The 22,151-nt window shown below is 45.6% G+C and overlaps 1 protein-coding gene across 1 annotated transcript; it reads left to right on the forward strand.

The window, feature by feature from the left end:
* The first annotated feature begins 4,433 nt into the window (after nucleotides 1–4,433).
* On the forward strand, nucleotides 4,434–18,400 carry VPS37B (VPS37B subunit of ESCRT-I). Its single transcript, XM_071445036.1, has 4 exons — nucleotides 4,434–4,652; nucleotides 12,241–12,412; nucleotides 12,989–13,071; nucleotides 14,198–18,400. The coding sequence occupies exons 1-4, from the start codon at nucleotides 4,548–4,550 to the stop codon at nucleotides 14,696–14,698; spliced, it is 861 nt and encodes a 286-aa protein (XP_071301137.1). The 5' UTR covers nucleotides 4,434–4,547; the 3' UTR covers nucleotides 14,699–18,400.
* The last annotated feature ends 3,751 nt before the right edge of the window (nucleotides 18,401–22,151 follow it).

Consider the following 22,151-nt stretch of genomic DNA (forward strand, 5'->3'; position numbering starts at 1 on the left):
TGCTTCACCCAGAGCAGCAGTGGGAACTGCTCCAGTGCTGGAACAGGAGCTGCTTCCTGCCCAGTCCCTCGGGCCTGCCTGCCTGGGGCCAGTCTGTGTTTCAGGCTGTTCTCCTGGAAACAAGGCCACTGTTCCCTCTGAAGCCCTGGACTGTAGAATTTTGTGGCTGTGGCTTTGCCCAGAGTTGGGAACGTGAACAAAATCAGTTTGAGAGCTTCTCAGTTAGTGATGGAGATAAAAAGTTCCTTTTCTTCAAAGGGAAAAGTCCTTACAGGGAACTCAGAGGGGTTAATCTGAAACCTTAACCTGGGGGCCCTGAAGACTGTCCTGGCAGAACTGTAAGCAATTAAGCATTTGAAAGCACAACTGATTGCAAATGGACTGTATATCCAATGGCAGGTTGTTTGCCTCACTATTAATAAGCTCTAACCATACCCTGTAATAGGTATAACCACAGCTTTATTTGATTCAAACAACAGTGAACCCCATCCAAGGTGAAATCTGAGAGTGGATCCTACAGCCCCAGAGCTTCCCCAGGGACAGGGATTTGCCCTGTGCCTTTGCACTGCCAGGGTCTGTGGCTGGCTGACCCAGTAAATGAGCAGACAGTGATGGAAAAAACACAGCTGTGTTTATTCCAACAACTTGTCTCCTGCCACACCAACCTCTGCCTCAATAACCAACTGTGTGTGTTTCAGTGGCTGCACTTTCTAGGCCTTCAGCAGGTCTGGAATTGCCACAAACAAATAGAAAGTGCTTCTAGCTCATGTTCAGAGATGTGGTTTAGTCTGGGGAGGAAAAATAAAATCTGCCTCTTCTATTCCAGCTTCACTGTGAGCTTAAGGCAAAGAAAATAAGTGCAGGTAAATAAACCTGCTGCTCTTCTGACACCTGCAGCTCCCTGAAAGGAAGGAGCACCTTACAAACACCTAATTCCTGCTCTCTCTCAGACAGCAGGGGCACTGATCTCTCAAACAGAAGGGCTGTTTCTCTGCCAGGATGCTGGATATGCAGGTCATTTCCATGTGTGAAGGAATCTGGGTTGTGAAAACTAAACAGAAGTATGGGCTGTGCTTAATATACAGAAGGAAGTTAAATTGCAAATATGCCCCAAAACTTATCTGCACATTGAACAACCAGACTAATAGGGGTTAATGTACACCAGAGATGAGATTTGCAAATTCAATGTGTACATAACCAACCTGTTTGTCCAGGAAAAGAAAATAAGATGTGAAGGTGACTTGCAAAATATGTCTAAATCTAATAAATATGCATGAGGCCAGTGCTACTGACCGTAAAAGGATATGAGGTACCAGGAGGAAATTCAAGATCAAGTTTAAATAGAAAACAATACCTAACATCTTATTTAAACTAGTCTGGATGCCAGTTTTTCCCCAAGATTGGAGCTTGACTTCTTATTCACCATGACATGGTTTCCCCTGTAATCTTCACAATTTTTCTATTCCATTTCTCCTGTAATAAGAAATCCTGACTTCTGTACTTTGCCTGCTTACAGTTCTAATGTACTCGAATGCTGTCACCCTTCAAAAGGATTTCAGCAAAGGCAAGTAGGAACCAAGCCTGGGGAGATGATAAATCCCAGCCTGCAGCACTGCAATATTTGATAAACCCTGTAGCCCAAAATCCTGGTTTATCTGCAATCCTTCATATCCTGTCCCAGCGATGTGCCTGTCACAAAACCTTTATCTTTCATGAAGGCTGCAGAATGGGAAGGCACCCTCCTACCTGTCCAAATAGAAAATATAAATACACAAAAGCAGTTGACTTCTATCGTGTGTCTCAGCCTCAGCTGCTTTTCTGGACAACTGGAGAGCTCAATTACAGCCAGGTGCTGACCAAAGTCCTCCAAAACAGCCCAGATGTTTAATGCAGACTCCTCTCCACCATCACCAGAACCCAAATCACCCACCCAGGGAGAAGCAGTATTTTCAATGTATGTTGTACTTGAGCACAAATAAGTTATGTTCTCACCTGTGACTGAGCAGTTCTTATTATCCCCTTTTTTTCAGCAAAAGGCACCATGGTTGAAGGAATCTGAGAACTCCACTCAGGATCACACAGCGAGGCAGTGGTAAAACTAGATTTGCAACATGAAGCTGAGTCAGACTCTTCTGAACCACACTCCCCCAAACCATTTATTTAGTTATGGTATGAAGTTCAAATTAACAGTGTTCTTGGGAAGAAAGGCCTTCTCCTAATCCCTCAGCTAATTCCTCTGTTTGCATGTGTGTATACGTGTGCGTGTGTTTGCATGAGCAGATTTACAGCAGGTTTAACCTGTGGCTGTAACCCTGTCTGATGGGCATGTGCAAATGCAGGAACGGTGTTGGCAGGGTGACTATCTGCTGGATTGAAACAGCAAGGCAGGGCTGTGGTGACTGTGCAAAGCCCTGCCAGTGCCCAGGGCACGGCTGCTGACTCACCTGGCACAGAGCACATCCCTGCAGCAGGCAGGTGTGCTGGGCTGGTGAGAGCTGTGATACTGGGACATTCCTGTGTCACTGAGCACCTTCTCCCCACCCTGGGCTCAGCTTCCTGCTGCGCAAACATCGCGCCCTTGGATCTGCACTGGGCTGCCAAAAGGGCTGGAAGGCTTCCTCTAGCAGGGTCACCTTGCTGGTCGTTATTCCCTGTGGATAATAATGACAAAGAGGGCTTTTGGGAAGGTGGGAGGTGTGGGGAGCTGAGTTTAGTTAAAGGACAAAAGAACAAGCATAAAGCTGTCACGTCATCACAGTGTCCTGCCAGGAGCTGCTGGGTCACTTCCTGCGTGTGACTGCAACTTCATTGCATCAGAATTGTATTCGGTCACTGTATGGATTTTTTTTTTCCTATTCTTCCCAGTTAGATCAAAAATATCAACTCCAAAGGACAAGGACCACGTGGCCATTCCCTCTCCTGTTCCCTTGGCTCCTGGCTCCTTTTGGCTCTCTCTCCACAGTTACACACACGGAAATAATACACACACCCACACCCACGTAGGGACAAAAGCAGGCCAGGAAGGTGCTGCATGCCAAGTGATGCATATAACTTAGGCTCTTTTAACACAATTAATTGTTTCCAGGCATAATTGTCTTTATCAGCTCTGCTAACAGCAGCAGTAATTGGGGAGCTGCTGCTCCTAAGGGTTACCACACACTGCCTACTCCAGTGCTGGTGACATGACTGATAAAAATCAGAAGAACAAAATATATGGTGGTTTAATTGACGCAGTTTTTACTACATTGCATTTCAAAAGTATTTAAATTTACGATGAAACAGATCTTTGACAGATTATTTATTGACCTTTAGTGTTGAAGATGAAAGGGTTTAAGATGGATGAAATGGCCTAGCACCAAAGCTTGGCCAGATATGATTTTTAGCTATTTTTAACCTAAATAAGTATTCAGCCTAGTCTTGAGAACAATAATGCAATCACTCTTTTGAGATTTACTCCAGCCAAGAACCAACCTGGATAAGGAAATGCGAGTTAAATCGAACTGATTTTCCTTCCGAATTTACAGCTGGGGAATTTTAAACAAAGGAGGAGTGTCTACGGCACTTCAGGCGGGAGCTGTGTGCTGGTGGGGCTGGGAAGGCTCTCCGGGAGCCCAGCTCCGTCCTGCAGGACACAGGGCATGGTCTGAGCCATCCCAGGGACCTGCCCGACCTCCGAGTGTCCCAAAGCCACATCTTTGGGGACACACCTGGAGTCCTGAGCCCCCTTCTGGGGCCTCCATGGATGAATTGAGGAGAGTGTGCAGGGAAGGGAATGGAGCTGAGAAGGGGCTGGAGCCCCAGGAGAGGCTGAGGGAGCTGGGAAGGGGCTCAGCCTGGAGAAAGGAGGCTCAGGGGGCCCTTTGGCTCTGCACAACTCCTGACAGGAGGGAACAGCCTGGGGAAGTCGGACTGTGCTCGCAGAGAACAGGGACAGGAGAGGGAACAGCCCCAGGCTAGGCCAGGGGAGGCTCAGGTTGAACACCAGGAGGAATTTGTTAACTGAAAGGGTGATAAAACATCGGAAAGGGCTGCCCAGGAGTCCCCATTCCAGGAGGTGTGTAAGGAACGACTGGACGTGGCACTCATGGCTGCGGTCTGGTGGAGAAGGTGGTGATCGGTCACAAGCTGCACTCGATGATCTCAGAGGTCTTTTCCTACCTCAATGACCGATCCCTCGGGACTCCGAGCGCCTCACGTGAGCGCAGCACACAAAGCTTGCTCTGTGCGGGGCTCTGCCAACGGAGGGGCTTCACCCCCTCACAGGGGCTTCACCCACGGACCCCTCGAGGGGCTTCACCCCCTCACAGGGGCTTCACTCCCCCCACCGGGGCTCCCCTCAGCCCGGGCCCGCTCAGCCACCGCGGCCCCCCTCGCCAGGCCCCTTTGGTTCCGTCCAGCAGCGCCCCCCTCCCGCCGCGCAGCCCCCGTGGTACGCCCCGACACGCCCCCCCGGCAGGGGGCGCTGAGGGCGGTGCCCGCCGGGCCGGGGCGAGACCGCGGCGGCACTTCCGGTCCGGGGCCGGGGCGGGAACGGCGGCGGGGCCGGGATGGCGCTGGACGCGCGGCGCCTGGAGGCGCTGAGCCTGCAGGAGCTCAGCGCGCTGCTGGACGACGAGGAGCAGCTCCAGGACATGGCCCGCGAGATGGAAGAGGTGAGGGGCTGCCTCGTACTCCCCGACCGCGGCCTCTCCTCGGGCCGCCCCCCTCAGCCCGCCGGGTCCGCGGTGCCGCTCGGTGTTGGGGGGTTCAGGACTCCCCGCTCCCCGGAGCCGCCGGGCGGTCTCGGCCCCGCCGTGGAGCTGCCGGTGCGTGAGGAGCCCCCGGGGCTGCGGGAAGCGCTGCCGGTCCCTTCCTCGCTCCCCCTTCGCTGCCGCCCCCGGCCCCCGTTGTCCCGGCCGGGCCCTCCCGGCCTTTTGTTCGCCGGCCCGCGGCGGGGGATCGGTGCCCGCTGGGTTCCCTGCGAGGGGTGAGGGCTCGGCGGGCTGAAAACGCGAAATTAAACGATTTCAATCACTGAATTAGGAGACAGTGACGGCCCGGAGGTGGGATCAGCTTTTCCGTTCGCACAGCCCTTGTTCTGTGCCTTGGCCGTGCTGAAGGATTTTGCCAGGGTGAATTCAAAACAATGTGAAAGAGATTTCTGTGTGCCTCGGTTGGTATGCTGGGCGCAGCCAGGGCTGTCAGGCTTCTCTGCTGCTTGTTTTGCCTATTTGAAGTGTCTTTGTCAGTGCATCAGGCTCTAAGTCGTGCTTTTGGATCTGTGATTCTTAAAACAAAATAGGAGCCTGTTTTCTTCCTCTGGCTGTGGTTGTCTTTAACTGGTTTTTCTGTGTGCCAGTGGACACTGGGTGTTACAGTTCAGATATGAGACTATTCTGGGTTTATTTGGCCACAGATGTCCCTGAAAGAATCTTGCTCTTAGTCAGATAAGAGCGAATAAGATGAAACTATATGTATGAAAACTTTAAAAGAAAAAAAAAATGTACTCTGCTTCTCTGGGTCCTGTATTTATTGGGGTTTTTTTGTTTTCTTAAATTAGAGGACAAAAGCCTCAGGAGAAGAAAAACAGTGGCAACATGGTTCTTGAGAAAGAAGCTTAAGTTTATTAAGTAAAATCAATTATAATTGTGTTCTCTCAAACTAAGATTCTGGCCCTTTTGGTGCTTCTGAGGAAATTGTTCTCAATCGCCTCGAGCCAAATTATCCAAGCATTAGACATGGAGAGGTCCACTGAAGGCTGGGGCTGAGCTGACGAGGTGTCCTGGGGAATTTATTTGCTGTATTATGCAACAATTTGGATTTTGAACTTTGTGCCAATAGATTTCTGAGAGTGGGGCAGCCATAATAACTTTTTGTGCAAGCCTATATTTTGAGAACTTGGAAGATGCAGGCGGTGCTGTGGAAAGTAGAACACGCAGGGAGCTCTTGGTTTGCTGGGGGCAGGAGCACCCTGGTGAATAAAACCTATTTAAGGGAACTCAGCAGGTTATAATGGGCTTAACTTGGTGAGGATGTGAACGGGTGCAGTGCTGCTGCCTCCAGAGCGACCCCTGACAAGGGACATGGGCTCTTTAGTATAATTTATTTCTCAGTATGAACTTAAGACTGTAGGTCAGAAGTGACAGAAAACCTCATGACCTCAGTAGAAAAAAAAAATCATTCCTCTCTACACAGCCAGCCCATATTGACCCTCGGGTTTTCCTCTTTCGTTGGCATCTTAAGGCTTTTAAATTGTAGAGTGAAGTTCTGCGGGCCCGAGGGAATATTTTGTGGTGTTTGGAAAGTGTGGCCAGGTTTGGAGGTGCTCGGGCTGTGTGGAAACAGGGCTGTGCTGCTGTAATCCTCTTTTATTGGATGATGTGGAGGCTTTTACTGGAGTCTGTTCAGCTAGAAATGTGTTTACCCATCTTGGGAGGAATTGGCCATGCTTGAATATTCCTTCCCCCTCCTGTTTTTGCCTTCACTGAATTGTTTGTTGCACGTGCTGCTGAGACCTGAGCTTTCTCTGGAAGTGTGTGGCAGGAAGAGGGAGAGGGGGAAATCCTGAGCATTGAGGAGGCACCATGGTGACCTCACTGCTGCCTGCCTGTCAGTCCATGTGTATCCAGGTTGTGGGGTTATTCCAAAGTCCTTACATTCCCGGTTTTACTGTGACATTCCAATTAAATCGCGATTCTCCGAGGTCACTTGTGTACTTTCAGTGGCAAAATTGGTTAAAGCTGATTATTCCACAATTGAAAAAATCCCTTTGTTCTCCTTGTTGCAAGGGAAACCCAGCTCAAACCCCAATGTTTTGTTCACAGAGGAGGAGGATTTGGAAAAACCACTTGGCTTTCTTGCTGACAGCTAAAAATAGGCACTTCCAGCCTTAGAGGGAATGTATCCTGTGTGGCATTTGGGCAGGATTTGTGGCTGTGGGTGTGTGTGTGCTGTGCCCACAGGGCCATGTGCTGGCACAATGTGCTGCACGTGTGTCCCCAGGTGTGTGACACGGTGGCATCAGAGCTGAGCTGCTGCTTTTCCTGTCTGAGCTTGGCTCTGCAGGGCTTGAACAACCAACTCTTGTCTGCCAGAAAAAGGAAGGAAGCTGCTTGTCTGGTACTCCCAGCCTTCTAAAACTGAGGAGGGCTTTTTTTATCATCTCTCAGGTCGGTCTCTGCAGTGCATGTACAGCATCCATCTTCATTAAACAGACAGTCACAGGACTGGGATGGCAGGGACCTGAAAGATCATTTAGTTCCAAACCTCCTGCCGTGGCAGGGTCATAAAAGCAATTTGTTTATAAAAGTCAGTCTCAGTGAGATAACCCTAAAAAGCACAGATGAGAGAATTTGTGACCTGACACTGGTGATGATTTGATGAATTTCCCTGTGAAAGTGAATTTTCTTTTCGTCTCCTGGAGCATCACTTCTGTAGCAGTGCAGTTATTGTGTTACTGACTGCTAAGGTTCCGTGGCCAAAAATTGTTTGCTTTTCAATACCTTAATTATGTGAAATCAAGAAGTCAGAAATGTATTGCCTTCTTCTCATTCCAGCATTTCAGAGAACGCTGGCAAGCACAAAAGGAATTTTTGGAGCACAGTCCTTTTCTCAAAAGCTGATTGAACAGATCATGCAGGGCAGAAAGTCCAAGTTAAACTATGTGCACTCATGCCCAGATTTCTTGGATTCCTCCTCCTGTCCTAAAACCACATTGTGCAAGTGGTCATGTTCTTGTGGGCCAAACATGAAATTTAGTTGCAAAGTTAGGAATTAGTCTTGGTGACAACTACAGATTTCTCTCTTCTAGCTGAGCATCAAATGAGTAACCTGTCTGTGTCTGATGAGTGCAAATTGCAGTGCTGAGTGCCTTGCCTCTGCAAGAAATGTCTAGGAACTGCAGCTTACCTTCTAAGCTTTATTTTGTCATTTTCAAGTAATCAGAAGAGCTAAATTTAGCCAATCTAATTACTTTGCAGTACGTTTTAATATTTATTACAGAACAGATGTTTTTAGGGGGTGTATTATTATTCCCCAGTCCTTGATGAAAAGCACTCCTGAATCTTGTGTAAAAGAAGTCTCTTCTCCTACTCTGCACCTGTCAGCTCCTGTTTCAGGGGTTAATTTGACACTCCAAATGTGCATCTTTATACATCCACAGTGTGACTGCATATTTTCTTCTTAATTTACAAGTATGTGTAAGTGAAAGAGAATGTGGGAACGATAGAGGCTGGAGAAATCTAAAACTACCACGGATGTGTCCTATGTATAAAGCAATTAAATTGGTGCCACACAAAGCTGCTTTTTATTTATAGCTCCTTAAGAGCCTTTTTCTCGAAGGCACCGAGAGACTCCTCTCTGTGGTGCTGGCCAGAGCAAGCTTATGATGCTTGTGGCAGCTCTTGGTGGACGTTGTGGGCAGCCAGGACTGCTCAGTTTCTCAGGAGGCAGCTCCTCTGGGAATGTGCTTTTGGATGAGCCAGGGCGCCGCTGCTCAGAGACGTTTCACACCAATAACTCTTGCTGCAAACCATTCTTCTGGAGGAAGGGATCAACGTTTATAGTGTGAATGTTGCTAAGCTAGTACTAGTTCTGGTTTAATTTTATCCAGCTTTTTTTTTTCTTTCTTTCCTTTTTTAAAAGTGGGATGAAACAAAGCTGCAGTTCATAAAAGTAGTAGACTTTAAATTCCCAAAGCAGTTGCTGCTGCCTGCTCTTGGAAATACTCATTAAATAAATCCTTGAGTAAAATTATTCAAATTATGTCCATTAAAGAAATTCACTTTTTAAGCAGCTGAAGCTTTGCAGTGCTGCATAAACCATGACTTCTGTTTTTAATAACCTTTGTGTGTCCATGGCCTCATTTTCTTGCAGCACAGTTTGGTGTTGAGTGCTGTGCTCAGGAGTGAGCAATCCTTGTACCATGAAAATCCCCTTATAAGCAGCTCAGTGTGGTTGCCCCGTTTGTCCCATTCAGAATTCATAGTGAGAGCTTAGCAGTTAAAAAAAAAGAGAAAAAAGTCATATTCTCCTTAATATTGTCCTGTTCCACTGTGTCTCATGATTCTGATGGTATTTTCATCTGGTTTCAGATTAACATTTCCTGCCTGTTCAAGTGCTCATGACCTCGAGAGTCTTGTTAGGAATTCTGCTGGACTCCCATGCTGCTGACTTTTATCTCTAAACAGCTTTTTCCTGACACTTCCAGTGGGCAGGTGAACAACCAGTGCAGGAGCAGTTCCCTGCTAATGCACATTTTTATCACGTGTGACAACAAAATACCTTTTGTTGGATCTGTTCCTTCCTCAGCCTTTGTCTGGGGCTTGTGGAGGGCTGTGGATGGATGCTGGAAGCTTCCTTTGTGCTGCACTGCTGATCTTGACAGACTGCTCATGCTGGACTGGGCCTTCCAGCCCGGGGGGATTTTGCAGCTGCTTTTTCTGTAGTTTTAAATTACTCATTTTTAGAAAGCTTTTCTACAGCACTCTTTAGGCAAACTTTGCAGTGCTTGCTTTCTGATCCCTTGGATTAACTTCCACTGGTAGTGGAACAGTTGCTGTAACGTTTTTGCACAGAACTTAACATCAGTGAAGAGATTATTCTGGTTCATAGATTGTGGTTATATATTCTGGTTTATAGGTTGTGACTGTGTTCAGGTTGCATTGCTCTGGGATTATATCTGTTCTGTTTGTGAAATAGAACTCACAGATTTCAAAATTCTCTCATTGACATGAAATATTTCAGTGTCCTGAAACGAGTGGATGGGTCTTCACCAGCTCCTCCTTAAGTTTCATTGAACATCATTCCCAAGTTTGCTCTGTATCTGAGGAACTGGTTCTCCTCATGGTTTTGGGTGAGATTCAAGTTTCTCATCTCTCCAAGGGTGCATTGCTAAAAGAAATTTGTCAGAGACCAATGCTGGAAGTGAAGACTTCAGGAGTGACATTTTAATTCATCATTAAGTGTCAATTACCATTTGTGATCAACTTCTGTTAGAAGAAATATGCCCTTCTCTGAAATGTTCTAATATGGAGAGAGTTTAGTCATTAAGTCCTGTGTAATTTCAAGCCCTATAACTTAAAGTACAATTAGAAATACTTTAACTTCTTCAGTTTAAAACAAGTATTTGTAAGACTTTTGCTAAAGCTTTGTCTAGTCCATAATTATTAGATATCAGGTGCAAAGGACAGGATCTCACTCTGCCTTAGAGGCAGGCAGATCATATTAATCACATTTTTCTTATTTTTGCAAGTCAGATACATCATGTCATAGTGGTATTTACTCATCTTCACACATTTGAAATGATTTAAAAGTGAAGTTACTCCGCAGATCATTATGAAAGATTAGAAATTTGTGGCTTCTTCCTCCCTCCTGGTCCTGTTGAGAAATATTCTGACACTTGAGGCAGGGACAACATCACAAAAGTCTCATCTGACTTTAGGAAGCCTTTTCTTACTCTGTTTATTTGGAGTTCTACCTCCTCCTCTTTACTATAAATGATGATAGTAAAAGCCTCATTTTCTTGGCATTTGTGCTCCAGAAAGGCTGACAGGTTTGTGTCCTCTGGCTTTTTCCTGCCCTGAGTAAATGTATATCTTACCCTAAAGGAGAGATCTGAGTGCCCTCATTAAACTGCTTCCCCCTGGCTGACAGGAGGATTTCAGCCTCCCAAGCAGTGCAAACACTGAATTTGCTGTCAGGAAGTTGTGAGCTCATTAAAATGGTGAAAGAGGCACCAGAAGCCATCAGTCTGTTTGCACACAGTTTTCCTTGGCTGGCAGTTCAGTACCAGGGCTGCTGGGGATGGCAGGGGGTGGGAGGAGTTGGATGCCCCTAATTAAGTTGTTAAATTAAACACCTGTGTATTTTAGTGCCCTTCATAATTATTTTTTTAAAAAAATGTAAAACAGGGGGACTTCAGCTTTCTGAAAGCAACAGTCCTAACAGGATCAGATTATATGAGAATAAACAAATGGAAACCAGTTTAATTTAAATTATTTTGCATTAGATTCAAAGGTAAGAAGGGAACTTTCTTTTTATTCTTTGAAAAGACCCACATTGAACACAAGCATAGGGCTGGATGCTTCTTTAGGCTTGAGGAGACAAAACAACATTGAAAGTGTAATTTCTGAATTTCACAATTTGGAGAAGATGGGATGGATGTGGAATTTAGGACTCTGCATTATCCTTGGTGGTTGTTGTTGGGTTTTCAAGTGATTTGGCAGGAACAGGGTGAGAGTGAAGCTTTGGTTTTTGAAGAGCAAAATCTGAGGGACAGAAGTGTTTAAGTAAAACTGAGTTTTGAATTTAGGAAATTAAAGTAGCATATAAATACTGCAGAAGGAAGTAATTGCTCTCAAAGACAGTGGCTGTGCTTGGAAAAACACCTGAATTTTACCATGACCTTTTCTTGGTCTGTTAAACAGCTCATTTGGGTTTCCTCTTTTCCTGTTTGTGGGGTGTGGCAGGAGCAAGGTCAGTGCTGCTCTTTGCTGCTGGCAGGGCTGGAAGGGGACAGGGACAACCTGGGCTAGAGGGACACAGGCATGGAGGAGGTCACAAAAATGTGCCAAACTTGTGCTGCTTTGAAGGCAGCTCAGCAGACTCAGTCTGTGCTGCCTGGGAGGGCTGTTCCACCTGTTGATTCAGCCTGAGAATCTGAAATCAAATCCCTTGGTTGTTTGTTTTTTTCCCCTTTTGATGTCTGAATATTTTAGTGAATCTGATGTGACATCCAGGGCAGACTTCTCCAAACACTCAGCTCTCCCCGAGCTCCTGAGGCTCTCTGGATAAACTCGTGTGCATGTCTGAGTGTGAGCAAACTGGAATCTGGCTGAATCTCGGCTCTGTGAGAATTGTCATTTTTTCTTTAGGCTAGGAACTGTTAAGCAGAAGGATTAAACTGAAAAAAAAATGAAGGTTTTGGCATTAATCCAGGATTGGTGTAACACAGTTGGGCAAGAATATTCTGGAGAAGGAACAGTCACGATGCCATCCTTATTTTTTACACATTAACAAGATAAGGGATGATATTCTCCTGCACTCATTGTATTTCACTGCTGGAATTCAGATTTTTTCAAGAGCTGTTGCTTTATCTGTCAATTTTCATCATTTGTTCATCAGTTGCAGGTCCAATGCCACAGCACTAATTCTTACATACTTCTGTTGTTTATTTAAAAGTTTTCAGAGTCTGGTTTTGTCTTGCTTAATAATTTCACTGTCATTTCACACACTGGTTTTTTGTTTTTATTTTCTATCCAGGCCCAAAATGTTCAGCACAGCAAGGACATGACTCTTGCCAGCAACCGCAGTCTGGCAGAGGGAAATCTCCTGTACCAGCCAAAGCTGGAGTCTCTGAAATCAAATTTAACTGAGAAATATCAAGAGCTGCAAGTTCTTTTTGAAGCATACCAGATAAAGAAAACAAAACTAGGTAACACTGGCTGCTGGCAATTATGATTTGCTGTTTTTTAAGTGGGTGTAAATCTGTTGCCTGTTTGTTGTTTGGTTTTTGGTGTCTCATTTTTAGCTGTGTGAATTAGGGTACAAAGTGAAATGTCATCCTTGTGTAGTGCTGAAATAGATCACACTTCTGATGATTTATTAAGTGACTGTCACACCTAGTAACAGATACTGTGGATTCTTCCTGTTACCTACCTGTTCTTGACCTACTCTTTAAATTATCAACTCCAGTTACCTTGCTGAAGAGCAAAGCACTTGGAATTTTCAGTAAATCAAATGGAATATTCCATTTAACTTTCCTACTGAATTGTATTGTACGTCTGATACTGCACTTGCTGAAGTGCTTTCAATATTATAAATATATAATTAAAATGAAATTTCAGCCCTTAGCACTCTGACAAGATTGCTGAACTTGTTGATGTATTTCTGACCGTGCACCACCCTGTGCAGAGCCTGCTGGTTGTGCAGATGGGCCCTGGAGGTTGTTGTGCAGTTCCAGGTCACTTAGGGCCTGCTGTCATGTTCTGTCCTTCCCGTGCCTTTGCAGACAGACAATCCAGTAACGCTTCCCTGGAGACCCTGCTGGCGCTGCTGCAGACCGAGGGGGCCAAGATTGAGGAGGACACCGAGGTAATGACACAACTCCCCCGTCCTGCCCCTTCTGCCCTGGCCAGAACCTTCCAGTGTCCCTGGCTGCAGAGCTGAGCGTGGGGCAGGTTAAGGAGCAGTTTCAAGAATATGGGCTTGTCTCTGCTTTGAACCTCAGGGAGATTCATTTGATTCCAGCAATTTTATTTCTTTTTTATCTGAGTAATTTTTTACTCTTAGCATCTTTGAAGCTCAAGAGAGAAAGTGCTCCTTTTTGGAAAAGATAGGCAAACCCTCTTAGTTCCTTGGCTTTGCCTTCAGACTTGTAGAGTTTAAAAATGTGGAATCTTCTTTTTCATGGAGTTTGCCTGGTACATGTATTACTTCATAATAAATGTCAATTAGTGGCCTAATAAAAAAAACCTGTGCCTGTGCTGCTTTTCCTCCAGTGTTCCTGGTGAAATATTCCATTGTGATCTCAGTGTGTCTGTGCAGGTGCCAGTGGTCACCAATTGCTGACACACAGGTGCTTGAAGGGTGGTGTGACTTCAGAATAATGGGAGTGTTTGCTTTTGTTTGCTGATTTGCATGCAGGCATTTTCTGTAATTAATCAGGAGAAAAAAAAATGTGCTTATTAGCCTTGGGTTGTGATTGTAAAAAGACATTCCCAGGACAAGCTGAATTTTGTGATTTTATGTTTGTTCAGCTCTCAATTATTAAACATCACTTACCCAAAGCCACAGGTAAGGGTGAGTCTTAGGCCTGACTTAGCAATAATCCCTGTGCTGAGTCTCACAGAGTTCCCAGTGTTTCTGTTGGCATTCAAGCAGCACTGAGCTGAGCTGGAATTCAGCTTAGCTGGCAATCTGGGGAGCTGCTGGGCTTGGTTTGTTCCCATCCCTGGTGATCAGGGGAATGCTCAGAGCGAGGTTCAGATGTTTTTATTGCTGTTACTTCAGTATAAATTTATGCAAAAGTGATATTTAACTCTCGGTGCTTCTGAGTAATAAGTAACTCAAAGTTCTGCTCAGAATTCTTCAGTATGCCAGTCATCTTCCATATGCCAGCTGGAAAATCACAGGCAAAATGCTGCTATTTTTGGGATGTGAGCCATTTAGATTCCGTTGCAGTAGGCTGTTTCCTAAGAGAATGTTCTCTATTTGACAGAACATGGCAGAAAGGTTCCTCGATGGTGAGATCCCACTGGATTCCTTCATCGACGAGTACCAGAGCAAGAGGAAGCTGGCTCACCTGCGCCGGGTGAAGATCGAGAAGCTGCAGGAGATGGTGCTGAAGGGACAGAGACTCGCTCAGGCTCAGCCGCCGGCGCCGCCCAGGGCAGCCGAGCCCGCAGCAGCGCCCGCCGATCCCTACAAGGATGCGACGCCTCCTCCGTCGGTGCTGCCGCGGCGGATCCCGCCCCCGCCGCCCATCTCGGGCCCGGCCGGACGCTTCCCCGCTCCCTTCGCGGCCGCCGTGGGCCCGGGCCCGGCGCTCGCTCACCCCGGTGCTCCGTACCCGCCCCTCCCGCCGCGGCCGGGAGCGGCTCAGCCCTCGGGCCAGGCGCCCCAGCCGGGATGCCCGGCTCAGTTTGTGCCACCCTATCCTCCACCTCTGCCCCAGAGACCGCCTCGCCTTCCACCACATCCCGGCTTCATCCTCCAGTAAATGTTCGGGTGCGCCTGACTTTGGTATTGGTGCTTATATTTCCTTTTCCCCCATCAGAGACTTGCTGTGGGCAATGGAAGCCTCTGTTCTTTGCACAATGGAGCACAAAGGCCGAGCTGTGGCACAGAGGTTTGCAATTGCTTTGCTAAATGTGATGTTTGTTTGCAAAGGTCAGTGGTGACAAGGTTTTCCTAGGAAGGTGATGAGGTCTAAATTCTGTGAGTCCATCGAATTGGGAAGGCACTGGCAGTGGATTTGCTGGCGTTACAAACACAGTCACGCTCTGAATTCCTCAGTGATGGTAAATCAGCACCCTCCTGTGTTCTGAGCTGTCCCCTGGGTGGCTGTGTGGCTGATGGTAAATCAGCACCCTCCTGTGTTCTGAGCTGTCCCCTGGGTGGCTGTGTGGCTATGGGGAGCTGCTTGTCCCTCTGAGGAATTCTGTGCCAGCGCTGGGACGGTAACAGCCACGTCTGCCTGCTGGGCAGGGCTGTGTGCACAGGACCCCTCAGCACCCTCCTGCCTCCAGGCCCAGGTGCTTTCAGAGCTCACGGGGCTGGAACTCCTGTCAGAACACCTTGGGGGGGTTGGACAGGGAAAAGGACAAGAGTTTCATTCCTGCATTTCAGTTGTTACCTTAGTGTGTAATCAAAGTAGGCGCTGCTCCCACTCCTGAATAGCTCGATACCCTCAAAGTCCTGGTCCCTTGAAATGAAACTAAACTGTTTGTAGAGCCAGTTTAGGGTTTTATAGACACTTTACCAGGCAGTTTTATTTCCTTGCCTATTAAGACTCTTTCTAATGGTTGGTTTTTCTCTCCTTTTCCACACCTTGGATACAGAAATGATTTTTTTTTTACACAGGTGCTTAGCTTTTGCTACCATGTGATTCCAGGAATCTAGGCAGGGTATTTTCTTAATCAAATACTGGATTTTCACATGTAATTGCCCACTTGAATTTCCACAATTTCATTTTATCCCTTAACTCTGTCTCTCACTTGGCAGAACTACTTTTAACTTTCCCATTTCGTTTAGTTTTGCAGTTTGGGGCATTTGTATCTATCTGGAGTTTGCAGTTAATGTTTCTCTGCAAGTAGGCAAAACAGAAAAGCCTTTTGAAGCCCATGGTGGCTGTTTGCATCTTACAGAATCTGTTCTCATCTTCTGCCACTGGGTGGGAGAGGCTTTTTAGGGCAGCTCAGATTTCACTCTCGATGTGACTCTTGAAGCCTAAGGTACAGACACAGGCTGGTATTTAAATCCAGCACCTGGGGGAGGCAGATTTTAACCCCTGTTGTTTGCACAGAACGTGTCTGTGAGTTTGTTATCAATCAGCCCAGAATCTGTCAAAGCCCCTGGTTATTTCAGTTATTTTGGTATCATTGTGCTGGAATGCACTACATTGTTTGGGAGTTTGTACTACAAACATCAGGCAGAATAGAATATCTATTTTTTTTTTCTTTCTTTATGTAAGACCTGGATTGTCCCTTAATCATTTCCTCTGGAGTGTGGTGGTGAGCAAATCCTAATCTGAAATTAAGCTCATAACAGGAAGCTCTCAATTCTGAAAATATGAACGTGGTCATTGGCTTGTTTTGCCTTCTGCAGACAAAGGCAGAAGGTTGGGCAGTGTTACTGGCATCTGAACCAATTCCCCAGTGTAAGTCTGGCAAGTTTTTATAGATGGGGGATTTTGTGAAGCAATGTGCATTGGATTTGTTTGCAAAGTGTGTTTTTTCTGTAATCTAGTGATGGTACAGGATGTGGTTGTTTTTTGGTTCTTTTTTTAATAGTGTGATATCTTTTCTTGGCATTATTTTCTCACTGAAGCTTTGTATAAGCATGGTTAATTCTGACTCGTTTCAAAGTAACTTTGCTGTGCTGTTAGTGCTGGTATTTGGGTGGCAGCTGTTGTATCTGGATGCTAAACATGAGTCTGCTGTAGAAATGGTTTGTGTCCTAGGAAGAATTAAAGTGGGTGGGGGCTACCAGGGTGGTGTTTGAGTGCAGAAATTCATACTTGGAGCCTGCTACACAAAAACTCTAAAACACTCCCAGTTCAGTTTTACTGAGATTTCATAAAAATAACCAGGTATATTTTACACTTATCAGGTGCCAACTTTTTTTTCTGAGGGTTGGAAGTCCTCAGAAGTGATGGGGGTGATGGATAAGTGTATGGTGAATTTGCACTGCATTTTATGTATCAGACTTTATTGGTATTAGTAGTCCAGAAATATTTTTACTACTTGTTAAATCTTCTGTCTTTTGGTAACTTTTGTGATAACAATGACCTTTCAGGGATACTTTATCTAAAAACAACCTCTTGTGCACACGAAATACAGACAAAGCTAATGCAATTTTTTTTGTCTGGAAGCAAAACAATGCATTATTGCATATGCATGTGGCTGATGTGCCTTAGGATCACTACTTGTGATTGTAATTCTAGGATATTAGCATTTTTATCATTTGAATGGCCATTGCTTAACTCTAATTGAAGGGCTCTTTCGAGAGCACTGACTTTTACAAAAACTGACCCTCATACTTCAGAAAAAACAGCTGTATCTGCTCTTTGTAAGCTTATAGTTGCCTTCACTGATGGGTAAGTTTGAACACAGCTGATGTAACTAATGTGATGTTTCAGTTATTGCAAGCTCGTAACTGAAGTCCAGCTGCTCATGGAAAACGTTTTGCCATTAATTTTGTGTGTGTGTGTGTGCACACAAACTGTAAATATTTACTTGACTGCTGGTGATGTTTAAGGGGAAAGGAGAAGAATGACTGTGGAAAGCTGTTCAATCCTTTCAGCAACAAACTTGATGAAACACTAACCTGGCAAGAGCTGTGTCAGTGCTTTCAACCTGTTGCCCTTCAACAGCTTCTCCTGTTCTGTTATAGCTAATAAATAAATTAATTCTGCTCTGGCTAGGATGTTTAGAATTGTACTAATTTGCACTGTTTATAAGATAGTGAGATTAAAATGCCATAGGCAAGCTGAGACTTGAGAGGGGGTGGCTCACGATGCTTGCCAAAAAAAAAAAAATATATATATATATAAAAAAAGGATTTTTGATGTCTGCTACAAATAGCATGTACTTCCCCAAAGCAATTGGAGTGGAGAAAAATCCTTTAAATACAATGTGTAACACGGCTTTAGAGTGTTGGTAGCATTGGAAATGCTCTCTTTGGGCAGCATTGTTCGTGCCAGTCTCTGTGTGCAGTTCTGTGAGCTGGGGCTTGGACCTGGGCCTGCCGTTCTGACTCCTGAGGGTCTCCCTGCACTCAGTGGAGTGGATTGTCCAGCACAGCCGATCCAGGCAGGTCTGCAGGGAGCAGGAGCTGCCCTGGGAGGCCCCTGTGGCTGCTCGGGGTCACCGTCCCCACCAGTGCCCCGGCCTCCACTGCCCCGGCCTCCACTGCCCTCTCACACTGGAATGACGGAGATGCAGAGCTCAGAGCAGCGATTCCTGCAGCCTCCCGTGGAGCTCCGAGGGGGCAGAGTCGATTCCTGCAGCCTCCCGTGGAGCTCCGAGGGGGCAGAGTCGTCCTGTGCCTGAACGGTTCCTCTGTGTGACCCTGGACTGCCTCAGCGAGGGGCAGCTTTGTACGCTGAGCAAGTTGTGAACATACAGTGGAGTTGTTTGCATAATAAGTCTTTCTGTTATCTACTGTGTTCTGATTTTAAATAAAATAGCATATCTCTTGGTGTCCTGTCCCCTTGTGGCTCCCTTCAGTCCTGCTGCAGTTCTATTAATGATTTTCAACCCTAATGGGGTTTTTTTCTGTAGCAACATAAACACAGTTTTGGATGGATGTAGAACATAAAATTGCAAAATGCTTTAATTATTCATGGTAAATCTGTTGGCTGTGGTTTTAGTGGCTGGGTATAATGAGTCCATTTTGTGGGGACTGATACAGGATGGGTTTGCTCACAGTAGATTTCACATGTTGGAATCAGGGCAGTGAGGTAGGTGGGCTGTCTGTCAGGTAAAACCCCTTTGCTTTTCCTCTAATTTCCTACAATTAGCTAGTGGGAATGTTCAGAATCTCTTGGAAAGGCTGAAGGGAGAAAGCTTTTTTTTTTTTTTTTTTTTTTTTTTAAGAGAGGAAAATCTTAGATATCAGCCAAGTTAGGAGAAATGAGTCAACCAGAGTTATTTAGGAATATGAGTCAGAGGGCAGAAAAGACCTGATGTAATTTTCTGTGATATCTGTCACTTTAGTAGTGATGCAAAAGAGAAATCAGAATAACTGTTCAGGGAAGAAATTCCCTTTTTTAATTGTTTCTTGATCCCTTCCCTTTGTGGTGGCTGCAGAGCTTGGATAACCTTCTGCAGGAGAGGGAGAGTGCAGATGAGGGAAAGCTGCTGTGCTGACTCAGTGCAGGTGGGCGAGGGCAGGGGAAGGTGTTATGTAAAATCTGCAGCTCCTCAGCTCAGCTCTTGTAAGAATTTGCTGGTTTGTGGCTGGCAGAGCTGTGGGGCTCCAGCTGTGCCTGTTCCAGCCCTGGGCTCGGTGTCCCCAGAGGTTGCTCTGGCTGGGATTGGTCCCAGTGCAGAGGAGCTGTCACCTGCCAGGCTCAGACCTTGCCAGGGAGGGGACTCAGGTGGCACTTGGGCCTTGGAAAAAGCAAAATGGCACAATAAATATTGGGGACACGCTGCAGTGTCCGTGTGGCCTTGGCTTGTCCCTTCCCTGGAGGTGGCTGCAGGTCCTTCCCTTGCCCTTGCTCCTGTAATTTGAGTCCCCTCGGGTTGTGCATTAATCATTTTACAGCTTTGCCTCTTCACCTCTCTGAGACTCGGTCACCAGAACTGGGTGTGTTGCTCGAGGCTTTTTGAGGGATTTTGGGTCCCCTCTGGAGGTTTCGAGTTGCTGAGGTGCTGCAAAGGTTGCCCCTTGTCCCTGGGCAGCCTCTGCTCTCACTCTCCATTTTCCCCCTCCCTGCAGGACAAATCCAGGCTGCTGAGGCTGGGAGATGTGCCAGTGCATACCCTGGATCCTGCTGTAAGCTAAAAGCTGTTTTTTAAACACTGCTTATTATTTCCAAACCGCTCAAAGGTGCTTTTTCTGCACTCCTGTAGGTGATGAGTGGGAATTATTTTTTCCTTCAAAGCTAAAAATGTTTCCCTCTCACCACATAATCCCACACCTTGCTACATGCACTTAAAACTGCACTTTATTCCAGCAACCACTGCTGGGGCTGGGCTCATTCCTGAGGGGTTTGTGAGTCCTGGAGGGAGCCAGTCCCAGAGGATGGGAGGTGACAAAGTTCTCAGCACTGGAATGAGCCCACCTGGCTGAGCAGAAAATGCTAGAAATGCCTTTTGGCCTGGGGTGTGTTGTTGCACAAGGTATGAGGGGAATCCAGACCAGCTTTGTATTTTTTGGTTTTTATTCAACCCTGCACACCCATGAAGCATTTGTTAAATGATTTCATTAGCTGGTGCTCCTGAGTTACCCCAGTCATTTTTCTGAGTGGGTCAGTCAGGAAATACCATCCCTAAATACTCTGCTGCTCAAACTCATCTAATTCATGCCTGGCTGGGCACAACAGAAAAATAACTTTTCTTGCAGAAGACTGCTTTTTGTGGTTTCAGGGGCTCTTAAAAACAAACTTTTGCAGAAGTTTTGTGGTTAGGTTTCTTTACCTGCCTTCCTAGAGCCTGCATCAGCCTTTTTTCTATTTGTGAGCTTAATTTCAATGCCCTTTTTGCCCCCAGTGATCTGACACTTGTGTTTTGCCAGCTTTGCTCTCTGTTGCTGAGCTGCAGCTGCTTCGTGTGCTGGTGTTCAGACTCATCTGTGGCCACTGGAGCTTTGGCTACTGAGGGAGCCAGAGGAGATCACAGCCTGCTTGAAAGCTGCTTCAAGAAAAAGTAAACTACTTTACTCACCTTGGTGGAATGGGGCAAAAGGTGGATTATTTCACAACTTGGTTATTTTCCACTGCTTCTCTTACAGGTAATGAGTAAAATTCCTTCTCAGGAGGAGCACATGGAGTGAAACATCTTCCTCTCTCCACAGCCACAATAATGGTATTTAAAAGTCATTAGCAAATTGGATCCTGCACAACAGGATGTCTTGGAATCTCAAAATAAACCTCTGCAGACACACAGTTTGTCGTTCTGATATTTTTGTCAGCTACAAATAGCAAACACTTTCCAAAAAAGTATAGGACTGAAGAAAAAAAATTAGACTGGACAGTAAGAATAATTTTTGTACAAAAATTAATTTAGATTACATTTCAAGTGGTTTATAGACCTTGTTTTTATTTGTGCTGCTACTTTTTGAGACTTTTGATTATCTGGCCTGGATGGTTTTAAGTAAATCAGTGTGACAGGAGTGGGGGTAAACAAGTTCCATTTAGCCACACATAATTTTATTTTTGAATTCTTTAAATATAACAAATCCTTTAAGTAGGACTGTGGCTGCACTCAGGGTAGTAAAAGTTGAAAAGTTTGCATTCTTGGTTAATCAATATTTCCGGGATGAAATGGGATGGTGTGAGTGGCTGGGTGACGTCAGCCTCCCAGCAAATATAATTACTAAATATAAATACTTTATCACTGCCTATAAATAAACCTTGAGCTCCTGCAGAAAGCACTTCCTTGAGAGAAACGAAACTCAGCAGGGAGCTGGCCCCTGCCACTGCTGTGTCATTGTCACTGGATGTGACAGCAGCCACCCAGGGCTGTGTGAGCCTCTCCCAGGGCAGAGCAGGGACCAAACCTGGGGCTGGGCTGAGCCCAGCAGCAGCTGCAGGGCAGCACCAGAGGCCCTGGGGCGCTGCACTTTGGCCACACCAGTGATAAACCTGCCCAGGCAGGCTGGGATGTGCAACCTCAGAAAGCTGCGGCCATCACGAGACTCTTTGGTAACTAAAATAAAGATGGAATACCTTGTAAATGTGTTTACCTGAGATACAGCCACTTGAAATTCCTGTTAACTGCTTTACAGCCTCTTGGCAGTCCCAGAGATGAAAAGCCCTGGGTTTTACTGTGCCTTTTATGACGTTTGATTGTAACTGGGCCTGAGGGTAACAAGGGATGGGATGTAAATGTTGACTGAACATGACAAGGACCCTCATAAGTCACCACCTAAACACAAGGCAGCTGCAGTCACCTGTCATGCTGAGCTCCAAATGATTCAGTCTTACCACCTACATGATATTATTATATTATGTATCATATACAGTTGCCTATTATATTTATATATATATATATAGCCCCTATATTTTATCTAATAGATATATATATGCAACATGTATATAGTATGTACTAATAAATATGTATTATAAATCATAAATATAGATTACCTATCATATATCTATAATAGTATATTTATATATATAAAATACAATTATCTCATATATTACATTTTATATATAGTGCATAACAGTATAGGCATATAAAATATGCAAAAATGCATATATATATATATATATATGTGTGTGT

This window comes from Agelaius tricolor, unplaced genomic scaffold (assembly GCF_023055355.1).
Source record: "Agelaius tricolor isolate 1412-34295 unplaced genomic scaffold, bAgeTri1.0.p SCAF_20, whole genome shotgun sequence".
NCBI lineage: Eukaryota > Metazoa > Chordata > Aves > Passeriformes > Icteridae > Agelaius > Agelaius tricolor.

Bases quoted from the DNA above. Each gene is read 5' to 3' on its own strand.
- VPS37B (XM_071445036.1), top strand. From the start codon at position 4,548: ATGGCGCTGGACGCGCGGCGCCTGGAGGCGCTGAGCCTGCAGGAGCTC. The intron at 4,653-12,240 runs GTGAGGGGCTGC...TTTTCTATCCAG, and splicing joins TGGCCCGCGAGATGGAAGAG to GCCCAAAATGTTCAGCACAG. The intron at 13,072-14,197 runs GTAATGACACAA...TCTATTTGACAG, and splicing joins AGATTGAGGAGGACACCGAG to AACATGGCAGAAAGGTTCCT.